Source organism: Mustela nigripes, chromosome 3 (assembly GCF_022355385.1).
Source record: "Mustela nigripes isolate SB6536 chromosome 3, MUSNIG.SB6536, whole genome shotgun sequence".
In the NCBI taxonomy this organism is placed as follows: Eukaryota; Metazoa; Chordata; class Mammalia; order Carnivora; family Mustelidae; genus Mustela; species Mustela nigripes.
Window position 1 is genome coordinate 155,477,879 of NC_081559.1, and position 21,655 is coordinate 155,499,533.

Below are 21,655 nucleotides of genomic sequence, written 5' to 3' on the forward strand. Positions count from 1 at the left end.
CCCCTAAGGGAATGGCAGTCACCAATTGCACTGGGAGACTCTGCTCCTCTCATTGAAATTTAAAATGGCAAGTTTTTGATGATCTCCTCTTACCACAAACCTTAACCTCAGGAGATACACCTCTGTTCTGGCTTGGGCAAGGACTTTCTATGCCTTCCCCTTTTGTTAATTAAAAAGACAAAAGAATTTATGGAAGGTCACCACTGCTTTAAATCCCATAAGAGTTTGGAACTGTTCTTATGATCATCATCTAATGGCTATGCATTTTCTCTTTTCCTAATGGATAAAGAATGAGTAAAAGCTTGTGTTAGAGATTCCTATGTTTTTGTTATTGGAAAAATGACTTTTTATCATCGCAATAGAGAAATAAACTCTCTCAAATGTAAAATGTTCACCTGTGTATATGTGAATGTTTATACAGACAATTCTATCATTCTCATAGCTAGAAGAATAGGCATTTGGTTACCGGTGAAAGAAACACCAACGTGTTTGGGGAAAGCTCTCCAGATATACATACACTTTTAACAGTTTTGAAGGACTGGGTCCATAGAACGAAAAGATTTCTTGGGTTGCTTGTAACAGCTACTTTAGGAATCATAGGCATTACTGCTACAGCTACCACTGCGGGAATAGCCTTGCATCAAACTGTACAGACTACACAATTTGTACAGAAGTGGCACAAGAATGCTAGCAAGGCTTGGAATCAACAAATGGTCATAGATCAAAAATTAGATGAAAGTATCTCTGATTTAGGAACAGCCATGATCTATATGAGATTATCTTAAAAATATAAAGCTTAGACTTCATATGTTATGTGACTGGAATGTTGTTTCTTTCTGTGTTACTCCCCATGCCTATAATGAATCAAATATCTTGGAGCAAAATTCGCCGGCATATTACTAACCATTATGGTGATAATCTAACTTTAGATATTAGACAACTTCAAGATACTATTCTAAGTATTACTCACTCATAATTACAATCAGTTCCAAGAGTGAGTTTTACTCAAAGAATTAACGATACTCTGTCTGATTTAAACCCTTTCACTGGGATCGAACAAACTGGTCTCGCATTACAGGTGGAATGATGATTCTTACCGTGATAATCTTTTTATGCTTAGTCCTTAGATGCATGCGAAAATCCCTCCGATAACTGAAGAATCAAGAAGCTGCAAAACTAACTTTTCTACTTCTTCACAAACAGAAAGGGGGAGATGTAACTGCCCCTCAGAACAATGTATTACTTAAACTATAACCCCTGGATGATTTTACTAGTCACCAAGCACATTTAGATACGGCCTTAAGAAAAACATACACTGGCAACAGGTCTTTGGGGGAAAGGACGATATATGACCTTGAAGCTGCGCAGCTGGGGATGCCCGGCTAGCTCAGCGCAGAATGTCGCCTGCTTCCCTTTTCCATTGTCTCTCCTTTCTCCTCCCCAAAGCACCTGTTAGTTAGATGTGTCCTTTGAAAATATGCTTGTTTAACTATAAACTTTACCCCCACTTCTTGTTTGTCCACAAGACATGTGACTAATGTTTGAGCTTCATCGACTCTTCTGTTGGTTATGGTTTCTATCTAATAAAAGCGAGACTGAGGAGTTGCTTGGTGCAGCAGTCGTTTCGATTGTTGTCTCCTGCTCCCTTTCTCTTGCAGCTGACTTCTTTGTGCCTAATTCTTCTCCCGTTCAGTGACTGGAAGCGGCACTATCTAATACAGAACAACTATATCTGAAGTTACATTGTTTTTGGCATAAACAATGGCCTATAAATGCACTACATTATGGTTATTCACTTAATATTTCTAAAATGCAACAAAGCGGAAAGAGCTAAGATTAAGAAAAGAATAAGATGCCTACCTAGGTGGCTCAGTCGGTTAAGTGTCTGTCTCTGGTTTGGGCCATGATCCCAGGGTCCTGGGATGTCCTGCATCAGGTTCCTTGTCAGCGGGGAGCTTACCTCCTCCTGCTGCTCCCCCTGCTTGTGCGCTCTCTCTCACTCCCTGACAAATATATTTTATTAAAAGTGAATGCTCACATTAAAAAATGACATATAAAATAATCTAATTCAAACTGTATTATCACCTCAATAACAGATCCAGTTACGTGTCTAGCTGTCTCCTTCCACCTTACACAGGGCACTTGGGTTGAAGAATGGTAAATCCTGGTACATGACAAGTTCTCAGCAAACAGTGCTGAATAAATGAAGTTAATGTAACTCTTTGCCTCCACTGGACCTTTCTTTAACCCACTGAGCCACCCAGGGGCCCCTCCACTGGACCTTTCTTAGAGCAACCTCAATAAACTGGCATTCATTCAATGTTATGCAAACTAAGATTGTGCTATTTTCACTATGAAGATACATATATGTAATAGTCTAAGAAAAGTCAGTGAAAAGGCAGGTTATACTTCTTGTAGCTTGAAACAGTAATTCCAGAGATTTTGGAATGTTATACCTCTGACGTACTAATCACTGACATACACCCTCCTTATTCCATATATGGAATGTCGTTCATTGGCTACTTAAACTAATTGATGTAATGTTTCCATTTAAGAACTTTGAAAAAAAAAAAAAAAAGAACTTTGAAAAAAAAGTGTGTGTGTGAAAGATCGATTTCTAGAGAGACCAATCTTGGCACAGTGGAAAGAATGCTGGAAAGAGAAGACAAAGGACTTAATTCCAGCTTCTCTACGATTTTATTTTTTTCTTTACAATTTTATTATGTAACTATGGCCAAAGCCCTTGGTCTTCTCAGGCCCCCAGCTTCTCTTCTATAGCATGATGTGTACCAGGAGAAAGTATAGCCTATTCAAAAGTGCCTCCAAGTAGTGAAAAGATTTAAAAACAATTATGTTGATACATGTTTTGAAATGTCTGTTAACAAGAAAGTGAGACCAAAGGGCCTGGAGCTCAGGAGAAGGGTTCCTAGAACATAGTTATTTCATATGCTGGGTGGAGGCTGAACATATACATATTTGTTAAAAAATTTTACGTGAGGCATTTGCTAAATGATTTAAAAGTTACCTAATGAATAAACAGTGGTTGCTATAACATATAAATACCTTTACATCAATGCTAAGATAAGGACTGTGATCCTTAATTTGCCTCAACTTGACTGGGCCACAGGATGCCCAGACTTTTGGCCAAACATTATGCTGGGCATGTTTTTGAGGACAGTTCAGAATGAGATTAACATTTGAATTGATAGACTGAGTAAAACAGATTGTCCTCCTGAATGTAGATAAGCCTCATCCAATCAATCAAAGACCTGACTAGGAACAAACAAGCTGAGAAGGAATATTTCCCACTTGGCTGCTTAAACTGGTATATGGCTTTTTTTCCAGCCTTTTGACTCAGCTAGAAATATACCAGCTCTTCTTGGAGTTTCCTGTCTAACAGCTTTTGGATTGGAATTCATACCATCAGCCCTCTGGGGTCTCCAGCTTGCTGACTGCATATCTTGGGACTTAGCCTCCATTATCACATGTGCCATTTCCTTACAGTAAACCATACAGATAGATAATAAAAACACATATTTAGGGGTGCCTGGGTGGCTCAGTGGGTTAAGCCGCTGCCTTCGGCTCAGGTCATGATCTCAGGGTCCTGGGATCGAGTCCCGCATCAGGCTCTCTGCTCAGCAGGGAGCCTGCTTCCTCCTCTCTCTCTCTGCCTGCCTCTCTGCCTGCTTGTGATTTCTCTCTGTCAAATAAATAAATAAAATCTTAAAAAAAAAACACATATTTATACACACACTATATTTAGAATATATATACCTATACACTATTGGTTCTGTTTCTCTGAAGCAAGGATGAAATCCTTAGCATGGCTAAAAATGTCTTACGTGAGCTGACCTCTCCCTACCTCTCCAACGACATCACATATCTTGATCCCACCACCTCCACTCCAGCTTCATTGATTTTATTCCATTTCCTCAAACACACCATGCTCTTGCTGTTGGGGGGTTTCACTCATTTTTTTCATCGGTAAATTCAACGAATTACTGAGCTCCTACTGTGAATAAAGGACTTTGGTACTGTGGAGAATACAATGTGAACAAGATAGCAAAGTGCCTATTTTCATGCAGAATATATTCTAGTCACGGAGACAAAAATAGCCTATAAACAAACAGGTTAACTTCAGGGAGTGACATGTGCTTCAAAGGAAACAAAACAGAGTGATATGCTATAACAGAGTGACCAGAGAAAACCTCACTCCATGCCTACAGAATCCATGTGGTAAGAAGGGGACAGCCATGTGAAGATCGGAGGGAAGAGTGTTCTCGGCAGAGAAAATAACAAACACAAAACTGGTTCTAAAATGAGCTTAAGGGTGCCTGGGTGGCTCAGCGGGTTGAGCATCTGCCTTCAGCTCAGGTCATGATCCCATGGCCCGATCGAGTCCCGCACAGGGCTCCGTGCTTAGCGGGGAGCCTGCTTCCTTCTCTTCACCGGACTCGTTGCTATCTCTGTCACTATCTCTGTGTCTCTCAAATAAATAAATAAAATCCAAAAATAAAGAAAGAAAGAAGAAGAGCTGGATATGCTAGGAACAGAAAGATATTGTACCTCTAACAGTGGGGCAGTGAAAGATGATGTGTAGGCAAGAATGAGATAAAGGCTTTATAGCCAGAGTAAAGATTTAAAATTTGATTTTAAGCATAGTGGGAGTCTGTCTTAATCTATTTAAGCTGCTATAGCAAAGAAAACAAAACAAAAAAACACAAAACACTATTGTAAACTGGGTAGCTTATAAAAACAAACCAATCCATAACTTTTTACTTCTCACAGTTTTGAAGGCGCTAGCTGATTCGGTGTCCGGTGAGAGCCTGTTCCCTCCTGATAGCCTTTGTCTCAGTTAACAAGGCAAAAAGAGCTATGGAGCTCTCTGGAGTCTCTTTTGTAAAGAGCACTAATAAAGTACCCCTAAGGCCCCAACTCGTAATATTGTCACATTAGCGGCTAGGCTTTCAACATATGAATTTTGGGGAGACGTAAACATTCAGGTGATTCAGCAGAGGCTTTGAAAGGTTGACAGGATCTGATCTACATTTTTTATTTTGCATTGCCAGGTGTAACTGTGGCTGTGGAGAGACCAACAAGAGGGCTGCAGTAAAAGGGAATGGGGATAGTAGCTTGGATTACCGTGATGCCGAAGAAAAGAAAAAGGATGATTCAGGATATGTTTGGGAGGTGGAATAGATGGAAATTGTCAGTGTGCCTGGGGAAAGGAAAGGGTGATTCCTAGGTTTTTGACTTGAATAATCAGTGGGACGGTAGTTCTGTTTTCCAAGACACGGAAATTAGGGTAGATGGGTATGGGTTGGGGGTGGGAGGGAAGGAATCTGCCTATACTGTCCCTCTCTCTGGACTGGGTTTCCAACCTTCTTCACCTAGTTAACCCCTCCCCAATCTTTGGATCTCAGTTCCAATGTCACTTTCTCCATGAAGTACTTTCCCAACTAGCTCAAACCAGACTTCTCTATTAAGTATATGCTATCTTGGCACCATGCACTTCTCCTTACTGTGTTGTACTGCAAAAGTAGTCACTGACATGTTGCCTCTGTTGCCCTTCCTGATGGCCTTCTCACCCCTTCTCATCTCTAGTGAAACCATCCTTGCTCATCCAGTCACCGGCTGACCCACAGATGACCAGAAAGATATAAAAGAGCCCACTTGAGCCAACCAAAATACAAGAACCACCCAGCCCACTCACAGAAGGCTGATGAGTTAGCTAAAGAACTGCTGTAAGCCACTAGGTTTTGCCATGGTTTGTTACATAGCAAAAGTAGGTACAGGAGCACATACCTCAATTGTAATTTTACATCTATGTGTTTGATTAGTGTCCGTCCCTCTGAGGAGACCGTGAGCTCTAAAAGAGCAAACACTGTTTTGAGTTTACCACTCCACGATCAGAGCCCAGCATAGTATCTGGAATACAACAGGCATTCAGCAGGCACCTTGCTGAATGAATGCAAGGGCGAGAAGAGAGGAATACATTGTAACTTAAGAGAATAAGGGGAGTTTCCTGAGCGGAAACAAAGGACGGGAGACATCCATTTGTCCAAAGCAAAACTTTTTATCAGCAAAAGGCACTGGGGAATGTAAGACCAAAATTACATTTCCTCTGCTTCCAAGAGCTCTGTCTAGACTAGAGGAGGCAGTACAAAATCAAGAAAATATACTACCAAGGAGGAGACCCCTAACCCTGTCAGGATGACAGAAATGTCATGGTTGTCAGGAGAGGGTTCTTGAGAGACAGAAAGTTCGAATGCAGTACTAACAGTATTTTCTTGGAAGAACAGCCCAAGGAAAGGCCAAAAGAGCCCAAAGAACACGGGTGTTCAAAGGCAAAAGAAAGTCTCCAGCTCGTTATATATCTCAGGGTGTGTTGTTCAACCATTTAAGCGGCTGTCACCTCATCGAACTCTAAGGTCCTTCAGAATGAGGGTCTCTTCTCATCTGTTAGTCCAGTGTCTAACGCGATCTTTTCCAGAATACAGGAACTCAACAGATACCTGCTGAAAAAAAAAGAAAGAAAGAAAGAAAGAAAGAAAGAAAGGAAGAAAGAAAGAAAGAAAGAAAGAAAGAAAGAAAGAAAGAAAGAAAGAAAGAAAAGTTAAAGATGAGACGTAAGCATTGCTCCTACCAAAGGCAGCTTTCCAAAGAGCCCACATTTTCAGATTCAACACAGGGAAGCGGACACTCCGAGCAGATGTTCTCAAGCTAAATGGCGCAGAAGCAGTAACTGGGCCCCATTGGCGTTTAGTTTTACGTCTCCGTCCTAGTTACTGGTTATTGGCTTTTTCCCTCCGTGGCTCACAATCCAGGCTGGAAGGACTGCCCGGAGGCGGTGTCTGGTAAGCGGCTCTCCGCCAGGATCAAAGGCCTGGCAGCAGGCACCGGCCTCCGCGGCGCACCCAGACACACGCGGCGGGAGGGAGCGCGCCAGGCGAACGCGCCGGCGGGTCTCGGGGTGGGCGCCGCGGCCCCCGGCCCTCCCTCGCCGCGCTCCCGCCGACTCCGGCCCTGAGCGCGGGGACGCGCCGCGTTGCCGTAGGAACGCCGGGGCCGGCGCGGCGGCGCGCGGGGCGGGCTCTTAGGCTCCGGGAGGTGGCGGCTCGCGCCCCGGCGCACGTTTGGGCGCCTCCGAGCCCAGGTCGTTGGGCCCAGCCGGGTTCCCCGGCGGTGCGCAAGCCAAGATGTTGAGGCGCAGCTTGGAAAACCGGTAACAGTCCCGGGGCCTCCGCTGGCCAGGGCCCCCCCACACGCGAGGGCTCGGGTGGGGGAAGTGGCGCCTCTCTCCGGGGGGCCTCCGCACCGAATTCGACCCCCGGGCGGGGTCTGGACCGAGACCTTTGCGCTCTGGGGCCTACCTCCCCGGGCCGCAGCGAGCCCCGCAGGCCAAGGGTGGGATGGGCGATCGGGGCGTCACGCTCCCGGGGCCCCGCACTGCCGCGGGCTGTGCAGACGGCTGGGAGGCAGTCGGGCGTCCAGGCCTCGCGGAGCAGCCTGAGCCGCCGCCACCCCGGCGCGGCTGGCCAGAGCCCGGCCTCTTGGTGCGCCTGTACTGTCCGGATATTAAAGCCAGGCCCCGAAGGGAGACCTAGAGGACCAGAGTCCAATCCCCAGAGATGGTCTGTGCCTTCGAAGCTGAAAAATGCCCCGGGAATGTTTGCATATCAAATTAACGGATATGAAGCCGTCTCATCTCGAATGAGAATGATTGGCGTTTTGTGTCCTCTTTTCCCTAGGGACTCTCAAACCAGACAACTGCAAGATGCTGTCACAAATGTGGAGAAGCATTTCGGAGAGCTGTGCCAAATCTTTGCTGCTTATGTAAGGAAAACTGCCAGACTGCGAGACAAAGCAGACCTACTGGTGAATGAAATAAACGTGTATGCCTCTACAGAGACCCCAAATTTAAAGCAGGGCCTGAAAAACTTTGCCGATGAGTTTGCCAAACTTCAGGATTATCGACAAGCAGAGGTATGGAGGTCTCAGCGTCATTGTTAGGAATGAGCCCTGAAGTAGTGGATGAAGGACCGGTGAAGACTTTCACTTGTAATCCACCTAACTGCAGTAGCGAACGCACCCTTGATGACAAACGTACATTTTCATGTAACGTTGTGTGAGTCTATTAAAGGGAAGATTCCTGTGATTTGTGATTTTACCGTTTTCAAACTAAACTTCAGGGTATCCTGAAGTCCTCAATTTCCCCACTTCATTTGCCAGCTTTTGGCCAAGGGGTGGCTATTAACAGGGGGTAGTAAACATAGTACCCATGGGGAAGAAAAGGAGCATGACTTGTGTCTTGTATGCACGTAAGTATATTTTCAGGTATGTCTGGAGATGGTTGAGTGGTAATGTGAGTGGATAAGTAATAAATGGACAAGAGATCTTTGTTGCTTCAGTGCTCTGGAAAGTTGACCAATATGGCATTGACAAAAAGAATATCAGCACTGATGTACTGATTTATATCGCAGATACTAGTGAGACTTTGTGGGGTGCTTTTGTTTTGTTTTGCTATGGAAAGGAGGGAAGAAGGTGGTGTAATTGCTTTCTTCCTAAAACCTCATTTTTTTTAATACCTCAGAAACACCTTCACTTATATTTATTTTAGGTTTCAAGATACAGATTAAATATTAGAAGTTTCCCAGTTAGAAGCTGCATTACTTCTCTTGTGCTCCTCTCATGAGTGCTTTTGGTACCTTTAAAAAGCCGAATACAGAAATTTCAGGCATCAAAAAACTCACAAAAACAAAGTGGAGATAATGATCTTTGAACCTATACTTGCTATTCATACAGAAATTTGAGTAGTAATTACATTTGGAGGTACTTTTTGAGAAAAGTTGAGTTCTTGTCATAAGATATTCTGTAATAAGAAACTCAGTAACACATTCACTGGAGACTTCAAAAAAAATTTATTCTCACTGATAACCCTAAAATCCCATGTCACGACAATAATTTCAGTGCCCCCTTTTAGAAAACCTTTATGCTATTTATCAAATAGCAAAGTGAATTGATTTACATTTGTTCTCCTTTTTTATTTCCCTTGCTTACCAAATGGTGGAGGTGCTAATGAACAATGAGCAAAAAGGTAGGCGACAAAAAGGAGAACAGGAAAAAAAGACTTGAATAATCCTTACACTGAATAATCGGTGTGTGGATTATTTGAAATGGTATAGGCTAAACTATCCTGAGTATTCATGGTTTTGATTTTAGGATTCCTAATATTTATAAATGCTCAATGAGAACTTGATTTTTTTCATTTTCCTAATAAGTGAAACAATCATATACATCTTGTTTATAGAAAAAATCAGTATGAAATGAAATGTACTATATAAACATGTATCATCCAAAAAAAAGCCTTCTTCCTGCTGCAAAAATAATACATGTTCATTTTAAACAATTAAATAATGTCATTCTGTATTACTTGTCCTGATGAAGAAAATATTAATGTCCAGTAGTTATTTTTCTTTTGTTATATTTGCCTTTAAAAAACTCATTTCTTCATTGCCTTCCACTAGTGCTGTTAATTAAAGGAAATAATTACTCAAAATGTGATAAAAATTGTAATGTATAAGAAAAACAGTTTAATTGTAAATAAAAAGATCAACCATGCAGTTTGACAGCTCAGCAACACTGAGACCATTTATCTTTTTCTCCGAACTTTGGTCATATACAGTGGCTTCCCAGAAAAGAATTGCAGCTAATACAATTCTTTTTCGCTTTTGAGGATTGTGTTGCTTAAAATTTTTCCAATATGCTGTATCTTTCAGCTTCAATTTTCTTATCTGGAAAGTTAGACTGTTACATTTCGGGGATAATTTATGTAAAATATCTGACGCCGTCCTAAATACACTGCAAGTGGTAGTAGCTGTACTAAAATTTGAGATGTCTTGAAACTTACGCAAAAGCTACTATAATGAAGAAAAATAATACAGAGATGATCGTGTGGCAGAGATGAATTTCTTAGAAACCTGAGATTGTTTTCTTTCCATATTCCATACTAGGTACTTTTCTGCTTGTTTTTTTTTTTTTTTAACTTTTCTGCTTTCACTGTTACTCTACATCTTAACAGCTTTTATTGTGTTTGACTTTAGATTCTGCGTTTTATTAATTTCTGGTAATTCTTTTATTTATTAACTGTGATATTTTAAACATTTTAAAACACTCTATGTAGTAATTAATTATGTTCAGGTTAAATAGCCCAGGTTTTATTTCAGAATTTAAATTTTGATATGTCTATGTTTCTTTACAGTTACATTTTATAATAATTTTCAATAGGTTGAAAGACTTGAAGCCAAAGTAGTTGAACCTTTGAAAGCTTATGGAACCATTGTAAAAATGAAACGAGTAAGTAAATTCATTTTTCCTGCTATTATTAACTCTTACGGCAAAGAATGTGAGGTTTCTAATCTGTCCTCTTGATAAAAAGTACAGCGTTGTTACCCAGTTTTATTTTTACACACTCTGTGATGCATCATTTCTTAGAACTTTGAGAATAATGGGGGCACCTGGGTGGTGCAGTTGGTTAAGCTTCTACCTTCAGCTCAGGTCATGATCCCAGGGTCTTGGGATCAAGCCCCGTGTCCCCACAGCATCCCTCTAGCTCAAATAAATAAATAAAAAACTTAAAAAAAACTTTGAGAAAAATGAAATATTTTTAGTGAGCTTACTAAGTAAACCATAGCAACATGAAGCAGTACTTTATTACAGAAACTTTAAACTATTAATATTTATAAACATGAAGAACTTATTTTACTAAATGAATATGTTTATATTTTTCTTTTTAGAGCAGGCAATAAAATGTATACTAAAAGTGAGTGTGACAAAGTTCTGTGGGTTTTTTTTGAGGTATAACTGACATATTAGTTTTAAGTGTACAATATAATGATTCAATAGCTGTGTATATTGTGCAATGACCACCATAAGTCTAGTTAGCATCCATCACCATACATTGTTAGAAATTTTATTTTCCTTTGATGAGGACTTCTAAGATGTAATCCTAACAACTTTCAAATATGCAATCCAGTGTTAGTGACTATAGTCACCATATTGTATGATACAACCCTAGATTCTATTTTTTCAACCAACTTGGACATATAATTTACAGGCAATAAAATTCTCCTGTTTTAAGTGTTCATTGAGTGTATACACATACATATGTGTATACATATATACATACAACTACCACCACAGTCAAAATTTTATATATGTGTTTAGAGGTTTGCATTGAAATTATCTTGTCTGTGTTATTATTTGAGAGGGTATTAAAGAAACACACATGCACACACTCACACAAAGACACAAACTAATTTTGCAGTAGTAATAATGCCTGGACCAAACAGTGTTCTCCCATTCTTAAAACAGAGTATGTGTATTTTATTTCTTAAATCAGAGATTTTCATTAATCAGAATGCTTATTTTCAGGATGACCTCAAAGCAACATTAACAGCAAGGAATCGAGAAGCTAAACAGTTAACTCAGTTAGAAAGAACACGTCAGCGAAACCCATCTGATCGACATGTCATTGTATCCTTTGACTTTTGATCTTTAAAAATATGCTTTGTAAGGTATGCCGTACAAAAGTAAATATGTATGGAAATTAGCATTTCTACTTTTAAATGTGCAGAAAATTTGAATATAATGGTTGAAAAACACATGCATTTACAAATTCTAATTATATAAAAATCAACTAATTTTAAAGAGAATAACACCACGTAATTCAATTCCCTCATACTATTTTCCATAATAGATATTTTAAAAAATAAAACAGTTAAAACCAATGATGTTTGTATAAAAAGTAAGTTCAAAATTCTGGGTTTTTTTTTCACATAGCTGAATATTAATTATAAAATTAACTTAAAGATCTGTTGTGAATCCTAATAAATAGATCAATGCCCTGTCTGCCCCACTTTTGAGAAAAAAGAGTCATTTTGCTGCAGTATAATTCCCTTTACCTTTAAAAACAACAACAACGTGAAACCGCAATTAACAACTAGCAGCCAAAGACCCCTAGGAGATTCTAGAGTAAAATTGAGGTTCATAGCTGGACACAAAAGGATCTAGATAGGACTGTCTACTGTAACAAGGTGTTAAGAATGACTGTTACCTAAGCTAGAATGTACCCTGTTCATGACTAAAGAAAAGAATAGAAAATAGTGCCTGGCTAATTGCCAGCAATTGGGGTAAGTGCAGTTGTATAGAAAGTACTTGTTTATCCGCTGCCTCTCTTTCCCATTCCTTCTTACATCTCCTTCCTACTTCCTGGAGGTTTTTACTGCCCAGCTCAGCCAGAAACCACATGAGGAGTGGCTCTGTGGGGGCATTTGAGGTTCCAGAACACCTCTGTTCCTGAGGGGAATCCCTTGAGCAGTGATTTCGGGCTGCATCAATTGCCTGGTCCTTCTTCCTTTGGACTAAAGGTACATATGCCCAACCTTGCAACAAACAAAAATGGGCAGCCATAGGTTTCGGAGTGCCCAATGGAGTTTGGGGCAGGAACATCTCATTGAGGCTTAAGATCTACAACTAGATTATGGAGTCTGGGTTTTAAGCAAGTCAGGCAAACCAGAGAAGGCTGGAAAATTTATGACTGACAACTAGGGACTAAGGGAGAAACCAGGTTGTCACCAGTTTTTAAGAAATCAGAGGTCAAAATGTTATTGTTTTGTTTGGAGGGAAATACATAAAGGCAGGAAAAAGGTCACATCTGGTATCCTGAGCAGGTTGGTAGGATTGAATCAGGGGTACTGGTCTGGAGACTCAACACAGAAATGAATATCCCTAAGACAAAAATGTTTCTGACTCAGATGGTCTGTTGTGAACACTGCCATGGAGGAGTCTTATACTGTAGATGAAACTAGATTTGGGATCATGTGGGGAAAAATAAATACAACAAAGGAACAGAGAACTGTAGGAGAACTGCTGTGCTCACTGGGGAAACGAGTGGATTTTGACAACCTAAGACTAGAAAATAAAGGACAGTCTAGATATAAACATACTCAATATAAATATAAAAATGTTCAGTCATTGCATTACAGAATATTTACCAGGATGGACCCTTAAAATTCATGTGACAATTCAAAAGAAGCATGTTAAAGTTCAGTATGTAAAATAACATGGAGTAGCACTGCTAGAAGAAGATGGGGTAAAGAAGAATCTCAGGGCTCTGGCTCAAAAGCCCTTTTGCAGGGGCGCCTGGGTGGCTCAGTGGGTTAAGCCGCTGCCTTCGGCTCGGGTCATGATCTCAGGGTCCTGGGATCGAGTCCCGCATCGGGCTCTCTGCTCAGCAGGGAGCCTGCTTCCCTTCCTCTCTCTCTACCTGCCTCTCCATCTACTTGTGATTTCTCTCTGTCAAATAAATAAATAAAATCTTTAAAAAAAAAAAAAAAAAGCCCTTTTGCATTCAGGACTAATTTCATTAAATACACTGACACCTCTACTCATAGAGTTGTAGCATAGTATCATAATCAAAAGCATTTCCTACTCAACTTGATCCATTATAGGATTTTGAAGAATTTTCAGAAAAAAGAAGAAATAGAAACCCATATCCTCTTTGCTAAAAATAGCTGTGTAATTTTGGGTGAGTTGCTATCCCTAAGTAAAAGGATTTGAGACTTTCAGAAATGAGTAGTAGTTGCTGGAGGGTCGTGGAAGATTAAGATGGCCCAACTGTAGCTTCTGCTTCCCCACTCTCCCCTGGTTTAGCTAATTCTACCTACCTGTCTAAATTTTAAAACTTTTTTTTTTTTAAATGTGAAACTTCTGATAAAATGGGGAGGGTAAAGACATAAGTCAAAAGGAAGTAGTCACAAGTAAAGAACTGTATGGGTCCCATGTAATATTAGTAAGAAATTAGTCTGCTAGAATATTCTCATTAGTAAGGTAATGAGTATCAAATAACTTAGAAATTTTTCATGCAGATCTATAAAGGAGCTCTATTTTACTTTAGAATTTGCTGTGATAGTTACATTTTTAAAAACCTCAAGCCCAGTAATAATAGAAAATTATTATTATATTTTTTAAAGGTTTTATTTATTTGAAAGAGAGAGACACAGCAAGAGAGGGAGCACAACTAGGGGGAGTGGGAGAGAGAGAAGGCAGGCTCCCCGCAGAGCAGGAAGTCCGATACAGGACTCGATCCCATGACCCTAGGATCATGACATGAGCAGAAGGCAGACGTTTAATGACTGAGCCACCCAGGCACCCCTAGAAGATTATTTTTGATTACTGGGTATGGTTAAAAGTTTATATGATTTTAAAAAACTTTACACCCTATATGGCAAATGTACACATACAAACGTGTATTAAAATGTTTTTTTACACCTAGTATCTTAAAATCGTTCATTTGAGTTAATCTAAATGTAAGAATAATCACCATGAAGCTATAATTAATGTATAATCTAATTACAAGATTATATAATTCAGTGAGCATATGATTTTATTTTAAAAAATTGTTCTCCTTGAAATGTATTTTTTCCTTTATGAAAAATTTCAGTCACAGGTGGGTAATAAAGTGGTGTGTCAAGAAATGGATCCTTAGAGTAAACCCTTTTACTTATTTCAATTTATATCTTTTCTTGAAAGCAAGGGCTAGATATTAGAATAATATGTCACTACACTTTGATGAGAAATGCATATTTTCCCCATGGATTAATTATTAAATGATGATATTTGATACTTTTGAGTAAATATACTACATAAGTATAGGAAACAAAACTATTAGAATTTAATCAGATAATTAGGCTATGTTTTTTAAAACCTCTACTGTTTAACAAAATATTTTGGGGCAACAACTGTTTTAAAGTAAGAGATAATTTTTAGGAGAAATACATGGGTAGATTGGAAGTGTTCTGCCCTTTATTATAGCCACTAGCAACATATGGCTATTGAGCTCTTGAAATGCAATTAGGATAAATGAGGACAGAGTTTTTAAATTTTCATTTAATCTTCATGTAAACAGCCACATGTGGCTACTGGCCACCATAATGATTATACAACACAGATCTAGGTAGTATGAGTGCTTGTGGTTACAATATATGAAGCAAAGCATTAGACTTGCCATCTAATTTGTTGCTGGTCTGTATATTTTTTGTACTAAGCACTAACTAAATGGTAATAGTGTAATACTATGAGCTTCTAAGAATATAAAATATACCCTGTGCTGAAATAAATATTTGTAGTGTATATTCTACTATATCTGATTAGGATATTACAAGATTAGAAACATAATGCATTTGGAGAACCAGAAAATTGAAAATAGTTAAGTCACAGGTCCTTTTTTGGAGAGAAGAGATTAAAGGGGAAAGAATGAGAAGAAAGAGAACAAATGATAAATGGCATAGAAAGTGAAATAGGTGAGAACAGTAGAAAATTGTTTTACAGTAAATAATCCAAAGGTGAGAACAGTAGAAAATTGTTTTACAGTAAATAATCCAATAATGATACAGGAGAAAAAAATCGTTTTGTAGGAAGAAAGAGGAGTTTTATTTTCTTTGGTTTGAAGTCAGGAATCGTGTCACTTAACAGATTTAAAGTTTCTTTATTCTGCACATGCTTATTACATAGATCATCTTATTTTATATGGTGAAATATATTACTGAACAGTTTACAGTTGTTGTGCCAAAAAGCCAGTAGTGCGTTGATAACATTTACGAATAGACTCAGTTGAATGGATTCTAACTTGAATTTTTTTATATCTTTGGCTGGGGAATTCTTTTGCAGGCAGAAACTGAATTGCAGAGAGCTACAATGGATGCTACCCGAACAACTCGTCATCTGGAGGAAACTATTGACAATTTTGAAAAGCAGAAAATAAAGGATATAAAGGTAAATAAAGTAACTGTTAAAGTTCAAAACATGTTTTCTAACCTTTTTTTTTTGTTTTATTTAAATGTATGAAAAATTTAAACTACTGATTTTTTTAGCCCATAGTCTATATGAAAAAGATACTATAAATAAAAAATAACAAATGTTATTTTCCCATTTCCTCAGATATTCAGCTTATTACCACAAGTATTATTTAATCAAAGGAAACTAACATTTATTATATTTTTGTACATCCAGTGCTGTTACAGGTACTATATATGTATTATCTTTTAATCTTTATAGTAACCTCATAAGAATTAGGTACTATTATCCATATCTTATGTGAAATCTAAGCAGAGATATAATTTACCCAAAGTATCACGGCCAAAAATCTGAACTAAAAACCAATAATGTATTTTAAAAATCTGTGCTTTCCATTATAACACACTCTCATTAAGTGCTCTCTTGTAACTACACGTTACCAAGTAAATGAACAGGTAAGAGTAGCCAGTCACATAAAGTTGCATCTGCCAAGCTGCATCCACCATGATATGGTATCACAAGAATTGCCTTGTTTTATTGTAAAAAGCCAGTAGATTTGACACCTTTGGGATCATGGACTTCAGAAGGTCTTCAGTGACTTTGTCATAGGTGCCTGGACAGATTGGAGGATTGCTTGTGACCAAATTAAATTAAGTCCTTTAAAGCAAGTCATCTAGGATGTGTTTTGGCTCACTGCAGATTTTCCAGGATCAAGCTTTAAAGAAAAGTATTTTATCATTTTATAACTATTAACAAAGAACACATCCTTCAAAAGTTATGTTCTCATCAATAAAATAAGCATCTGCCACTTAATAATCATCATTCCTTTTTATACTCCGTTAGTCAACATTCATTTGCACTTTTTCTCCCCCCATCATAGTTTCAAACAATTTCAGAACTTTGATATTTCTGATAGCCATGTTCAGAGGTCTCTGGTTTGGTCCTGAAGACGCAAACCCTCTTTCCTAAAGCCTCTCGATTCACTTGGTACTCTGCTGTACACTGCATGAAGAGCATCTCAGAAAGCTGCCCTGCGACAGACTCCCATTTACTGAGGTGGGAGAGTGTGGGCAAGGTAGGATGTTTTACACTTGCTGACATCATATCTTAACCTGAAGGAGAAAGGAAGGAAGGTTATTAAAATAATTAGCTTTAACCTAAACGATGAGAATGGAGACCTGTGAAGTATGCTTGATTCCACTGCCACCCAAGGGCTTTGTTCGTGATGGCAGTCCGATTCCCCTCTCCTACTGCCCCGCATGCCTGCAAGATTGTCTTTCACACGTGGCAGTCTGTGTCTCTGATCTTTGGGCTCACCTCAGGCTCGGACTACCTCTACAGATGTTTTTAATTCCCTGTGCAATCACCAGTTACAAAATGGGCAGAGAGAAAGTGAGTGCAGAATTCCCAACTGCAGTTCTACTACCTGGGATTGGCTGAAGCATGAGGACATAGAGGGACTGCACAGTGGAGGATGCACAAAGAAGAAAAGGGTTTTCAAGCTTTTCTTTTTGCCTACTGTATTATGCCCCTGGCAGGAAGTCTTTTAGTGGTCACCAAAAGTATAAGACTTTTTAATAAATTGAGATAGAATTCATACACCATATGGTTCACCCATTTAAAATGTACAACTCAGTGGTTTTAATGTGTTCCAGTATGTGCAGCCTTTACCACTCAATTTTAGAACACTGTTACCATCTCAAAGTAGGACCTAGTACTTTGCTGCTTCCCACACCCCTACCCTCCCACCACCACCCCCCCCAGCCCTATGCAACTACCACTAATCTGAAGTCTCTATGGATTCAGCTACTCTGACCATTTTATGTGAACGGAATCATAACATGGTTTTTGTAACTGGCTTCTTAGCATAATGCTTTTATTATTAGCTATATATATGTGTGTATGTGTTGTATATATATTAGCTATATATATGCTTTCATATCATAGTATGTATCCTGTGTCATGCATTCCTTTTCATGGCCAAATATTTCATTATATGGCTATTTATAAGACAAGAAGTCTTTGTTTGGATATATATTTTCATTTTTTTACTCATGTATCTAATTAAATTGCTGGATTCTATGGTAACCCTATCTTTAATCATTTGAGAAACTTTTTGCACCATGTACATTCCAACAGATGGTATATGAGGGTTCAAATTCTTATGCATCCTCACCTGTTCATCAGTTTCACTACAGCCATCCTAGTGGGTGTGAAATGGTATCTCATTGTGGTTTTGAGCTGCATTTCGCTGCTAATGTTTATTGGCCATTGTATGTCTTCCTTGAAGAAATGTCCATTGAGATCATTTGCCCATATTTTAATTGGGTTCTTTTTTGAGTGGTAGTTGTTCTTTTTCTATCCTGGATACAAGTCCCTTTTCAGATCTATGACTGGAAATTATTTTCTCCTATTCTTAGGGTTCTTTTCAGTATCTTAATCGTATTCCTTGAAGCAGAAAATTTGTAATTTTGATGAAGACCAATATATGTCTCTTTTGTTGCTAATGTTTTTAGTGTCAAATATAACAGTCCACTGCCAAATCTTGAGATCTCCCTATTTTCTTCTAATAGTTGTATAGTTTTCATGGTTCAGTTAAGCCTTTAATCCATGAGTTAATTTTTATGTATGGTGTGAACTGAAGTTTAAACTTCACCTCTTTGCATGTGACTGTCCAGTTGCCCAAGCACCATTTGCTGAAGAAGCTATTCTTTACCATTGAATAGTCTTGGAACTCTTTTTGAAGACTGGTTGACATGATTTTGTTTCTGGTTTGTCTTCCATTGATCTATATATAGGTCTCTCTTTATGCTAGTACCACACTTATCTTTATTAGCATTGCTTTATATGAATTTTAAAATCAGAATGTATGAGTTTTCCTTTGTTCTTTTTTAAGGTTGTTTTGCTGTTCTGGATCTGTTGTAATTCTGTATGAATTTTACAATCAGCTTGTCAGTTTCTATAAAGAAGTCAGGTGGGATGCTGGTACAGATGGCATCAACTCTGTACATCAGTTTGGGGAGTATTACCATCTTAAAATTTTTCCAATCCATGAACATGGAATATTTTTCCATTTATTTAAATAGTCCTTAATGTATTTTCAACCATGTTTGTAGTTTTCAGAGTGTAAGTTGTGCTTCTTAAACTTTTTCTTAAGTATTTTAGAATTCTCGATGCTATTGTAAATGGTGTTTATTTAATTTCATTTCTGGAAATGTTCATTGCAAATGTACCCAGAAAGAATTTATTTTTGCACACTGACCTTATATCCTGCAACCTTCCAGAACTCACTTATGAGCATTGATAAATTTTTAGTGGATTCCTTAGGATTTTCTACATATAAGATGTCATCTGTCACAACCTACACTTTATTTTTTTTTTTAAGATTTTTTTATTTATCTGACAGATCAGAAGTAGGCAGAGAGGCAGGCAGAGAGAGGAGGAAGCAGGCTCGCCGCTGAGCAGAGCCCGATGTGGGGCTCGATCCCAGGACCCCCGGGATCATGACCCGAGCCGAAAGCAGAGGCCCTAACCCACTGAGCCACCCAGGCACCCCACAACCTACACTTTAAATGCAGACTCCCGTGATCTAGCAAACTTCCAGAAATGGTTTCCAGAAGTCAACATTAAACTCTGTTACGGTTCTAAATCTCCATTCTATACATCTTTCCTCCTTAGTATCAAATTGTTTCTTTTCCAAGTCAGGCCTCATTTGAGATCTTTTATGATGAAGAGGGATGCACAAATCCCATACCAGAAGCTTCAAAGACAAGTCAAAAAGAGTTAGATTACTGCCTGCCTTTGTTGTTGTTAGTATGTGTCACATTTCTATTTACAAGAAAAATTCTTAGAAAAGTAAAAATCATGAATGCCACTCATAATTTTGAGAGAAACATAGAACATTCTTATTCTTACCTGTAATCAGGCTACTGCTTCAGATGGGAACAGACCTTCTGGCTCCTTCCTTAACCTCTCTGGGGGTAGAAATGAGTGAGTATGTTCAGGGTGGGTTTAATTTATAACTCCATCTGAATTTTGGTAGTGTTAATTGGCAGGGTAGCACAATTTTTAGATACTTTTCATAGGAACCTTGCAAAATATTTGTCTGAGAAAAGTTATGGAACTTACTACACACAATGTGAATGAAAAATCAGTCCCTGGGGTGCCCAAGTGGCTTCCTCAGTTAAGCAGTTAAAAATCCCCACTCTTGATTTTGGCTCAGGTCATGATCCCAAGGTCATGAGATGGAGCCCCACAGTGGGCTCCATGCTGGGCATACAGCCTCCTTAAAATTCTCTCTCCCTCTCTGCCCCTCCCCCTGCTCATTCCTCCTCCTGTCTTTCAAGGAAAAAAAAAAATCACAATCCTTTTGTTTCCCATGTAATTGGAAAATGAATCTCAAGGGAATTTCAGACCTATAGAAACGATCTTGACCAGGGTTCATGCCTGCAACAGAGAGGGACAGGAATGCAGTATGTGGCAAAGTAGCTGACATGAGTGAGAAACATCTAAATTTAATTTTTAAAAGCTTTATTTTTCTTACAACTGAATATAAAGTCACCATAAATTTTTTATAGAAATATTGAGAAAAATGCAACAATCCTACCAGTCAGAAATAATCAGTTAGCATTCTGGTTTATAGCATTCCAACTTTTGTTTTCTATGCATATATACACAAGAGATAATAACCAGTTTTCTTAGATATTGACTATGTCACATATTCTACACATTTTATGTGGATAAACATTGATTCCTCAAACATCCTTTTAAAATTTAATATATATCATGGACATATTTGCTAAGAAACCGATGCATATCATTCTTTTTGGTATCTTCATAGTATTTTGTTATGGATATATTATTGTATCTAACCATTCCTTATTGGTGGATATCTAGGTTACTTTTGCAATTATAAATCTCATTGTATCATTAAACATTGGCCTTTTTTTGATCCAGTTATTCTCTTGAGATAATTATCAGAGTAACACTTCTGACTCAAAGAGCATACATCTTTTAAATTTTGATACTCTGTCCACAAAGCTTTAAATTTCTGTCCACAAAATTTTAACTAGCATTTCTATAAAACCTTGAATGAGCAGCTTAGTATACCAATGAAATGTAGCAGTATTTTTAATAATAACTAATCCGACAGGTGAAAGAATCAGTGTCATCTTAATTTATAGTTACTACTATTAAGACAAAATTATTTTCATATAATGACACATTTATTTCTTCTTTAGTAAATTGCCCACACTTGCCCTTAGCTTGTACTAATATTGGTAGTTTTCTTATGAATTTATAAAAAGTCTTTATATTGAGAAAATTAAACTCTTAAAGAGAAGCTATGTTGGAAAAGTATTTTCTCATTTTGTTGTTTATGATGTTTTTTTGCTTTAAAGTTTCATTTTTGTAGCCAGATCTGTTGGTCTTCTCCCTTTTGATTTCTGGCTTAGTGTCATGCTTACAAAGGTTGTTTTTATCCTTAAGATTATATAAATGCTTGTGTTTTCTTCAAGTATTTGTGATATCTAATAATTTTTAAATATTTAAGCATTTTATCTGGTAGCTGTGTTTTGCATATGGTTACGAAGTATATATCTAATTTCATTCTTTTCAAGTAGATAAAACTAACTCTTGACATCATTTATTGAATAGCCTCTAATCTGGAGAATCGTTACTTCCCCTTTATTTGCCAAAATGTTAGTAAAACCTTTTATGACTTTTTTGCTAAAAGTCTTGCTTGCTAATTAAATCAGTTGGAGGCTTTAGTATTAGGAAAAAACGTTTTCTAACCTAGCAA

At 38.3% G+C, this 21,655-nt stretch overlaps 1 protein-coding gene across 1 annotated transcript in view; it reads left to right on the forward strand.

Moving 5' to 3' along the window:
* Nucleotides 1-7,088: 7,088 nt before the first annotated feature.
* The window catches only part of CIBAR1 (CBY1 interacting BAR domain containing 1), a 29,684-nt gene continuing 15,117 nt past the window's right edge, over nucleotides 7,089-21,655 (forward strand). Inside the window, exons 1-6 of the mRNA XM_059394854.1 lie at nucleotides 7,089-7,225; nucleotides 7,752-7,986; nucleotides 10,288-10,356; nucleotides 11,434-11,535; nucleotides 13,815-13,820; nucleotides 15,730-15,834. Of these exons, the coding sequence (XP_059250837.1) occupies nucleotides 7,200-7,225; nucleotides 7,752-7,986; nucleotides 10,288-10,356; nucleotides 11,434-11,535; nucleotides 13,815-13,820; nucleotides 15,730-15,834 (543 nt within the window). The 5' untranslated portion in view covers nucleotides 7,089-7,199. The remainder of the gene's footprint in view (nucleotides 7,226-7,751; nucleotides 7,987-10,287; nucleotides 10,357-11,433; nucleotides 11,536-13,814; nucleotides 13,821-15,729; nucleotides 15,835-21,655) is intronic.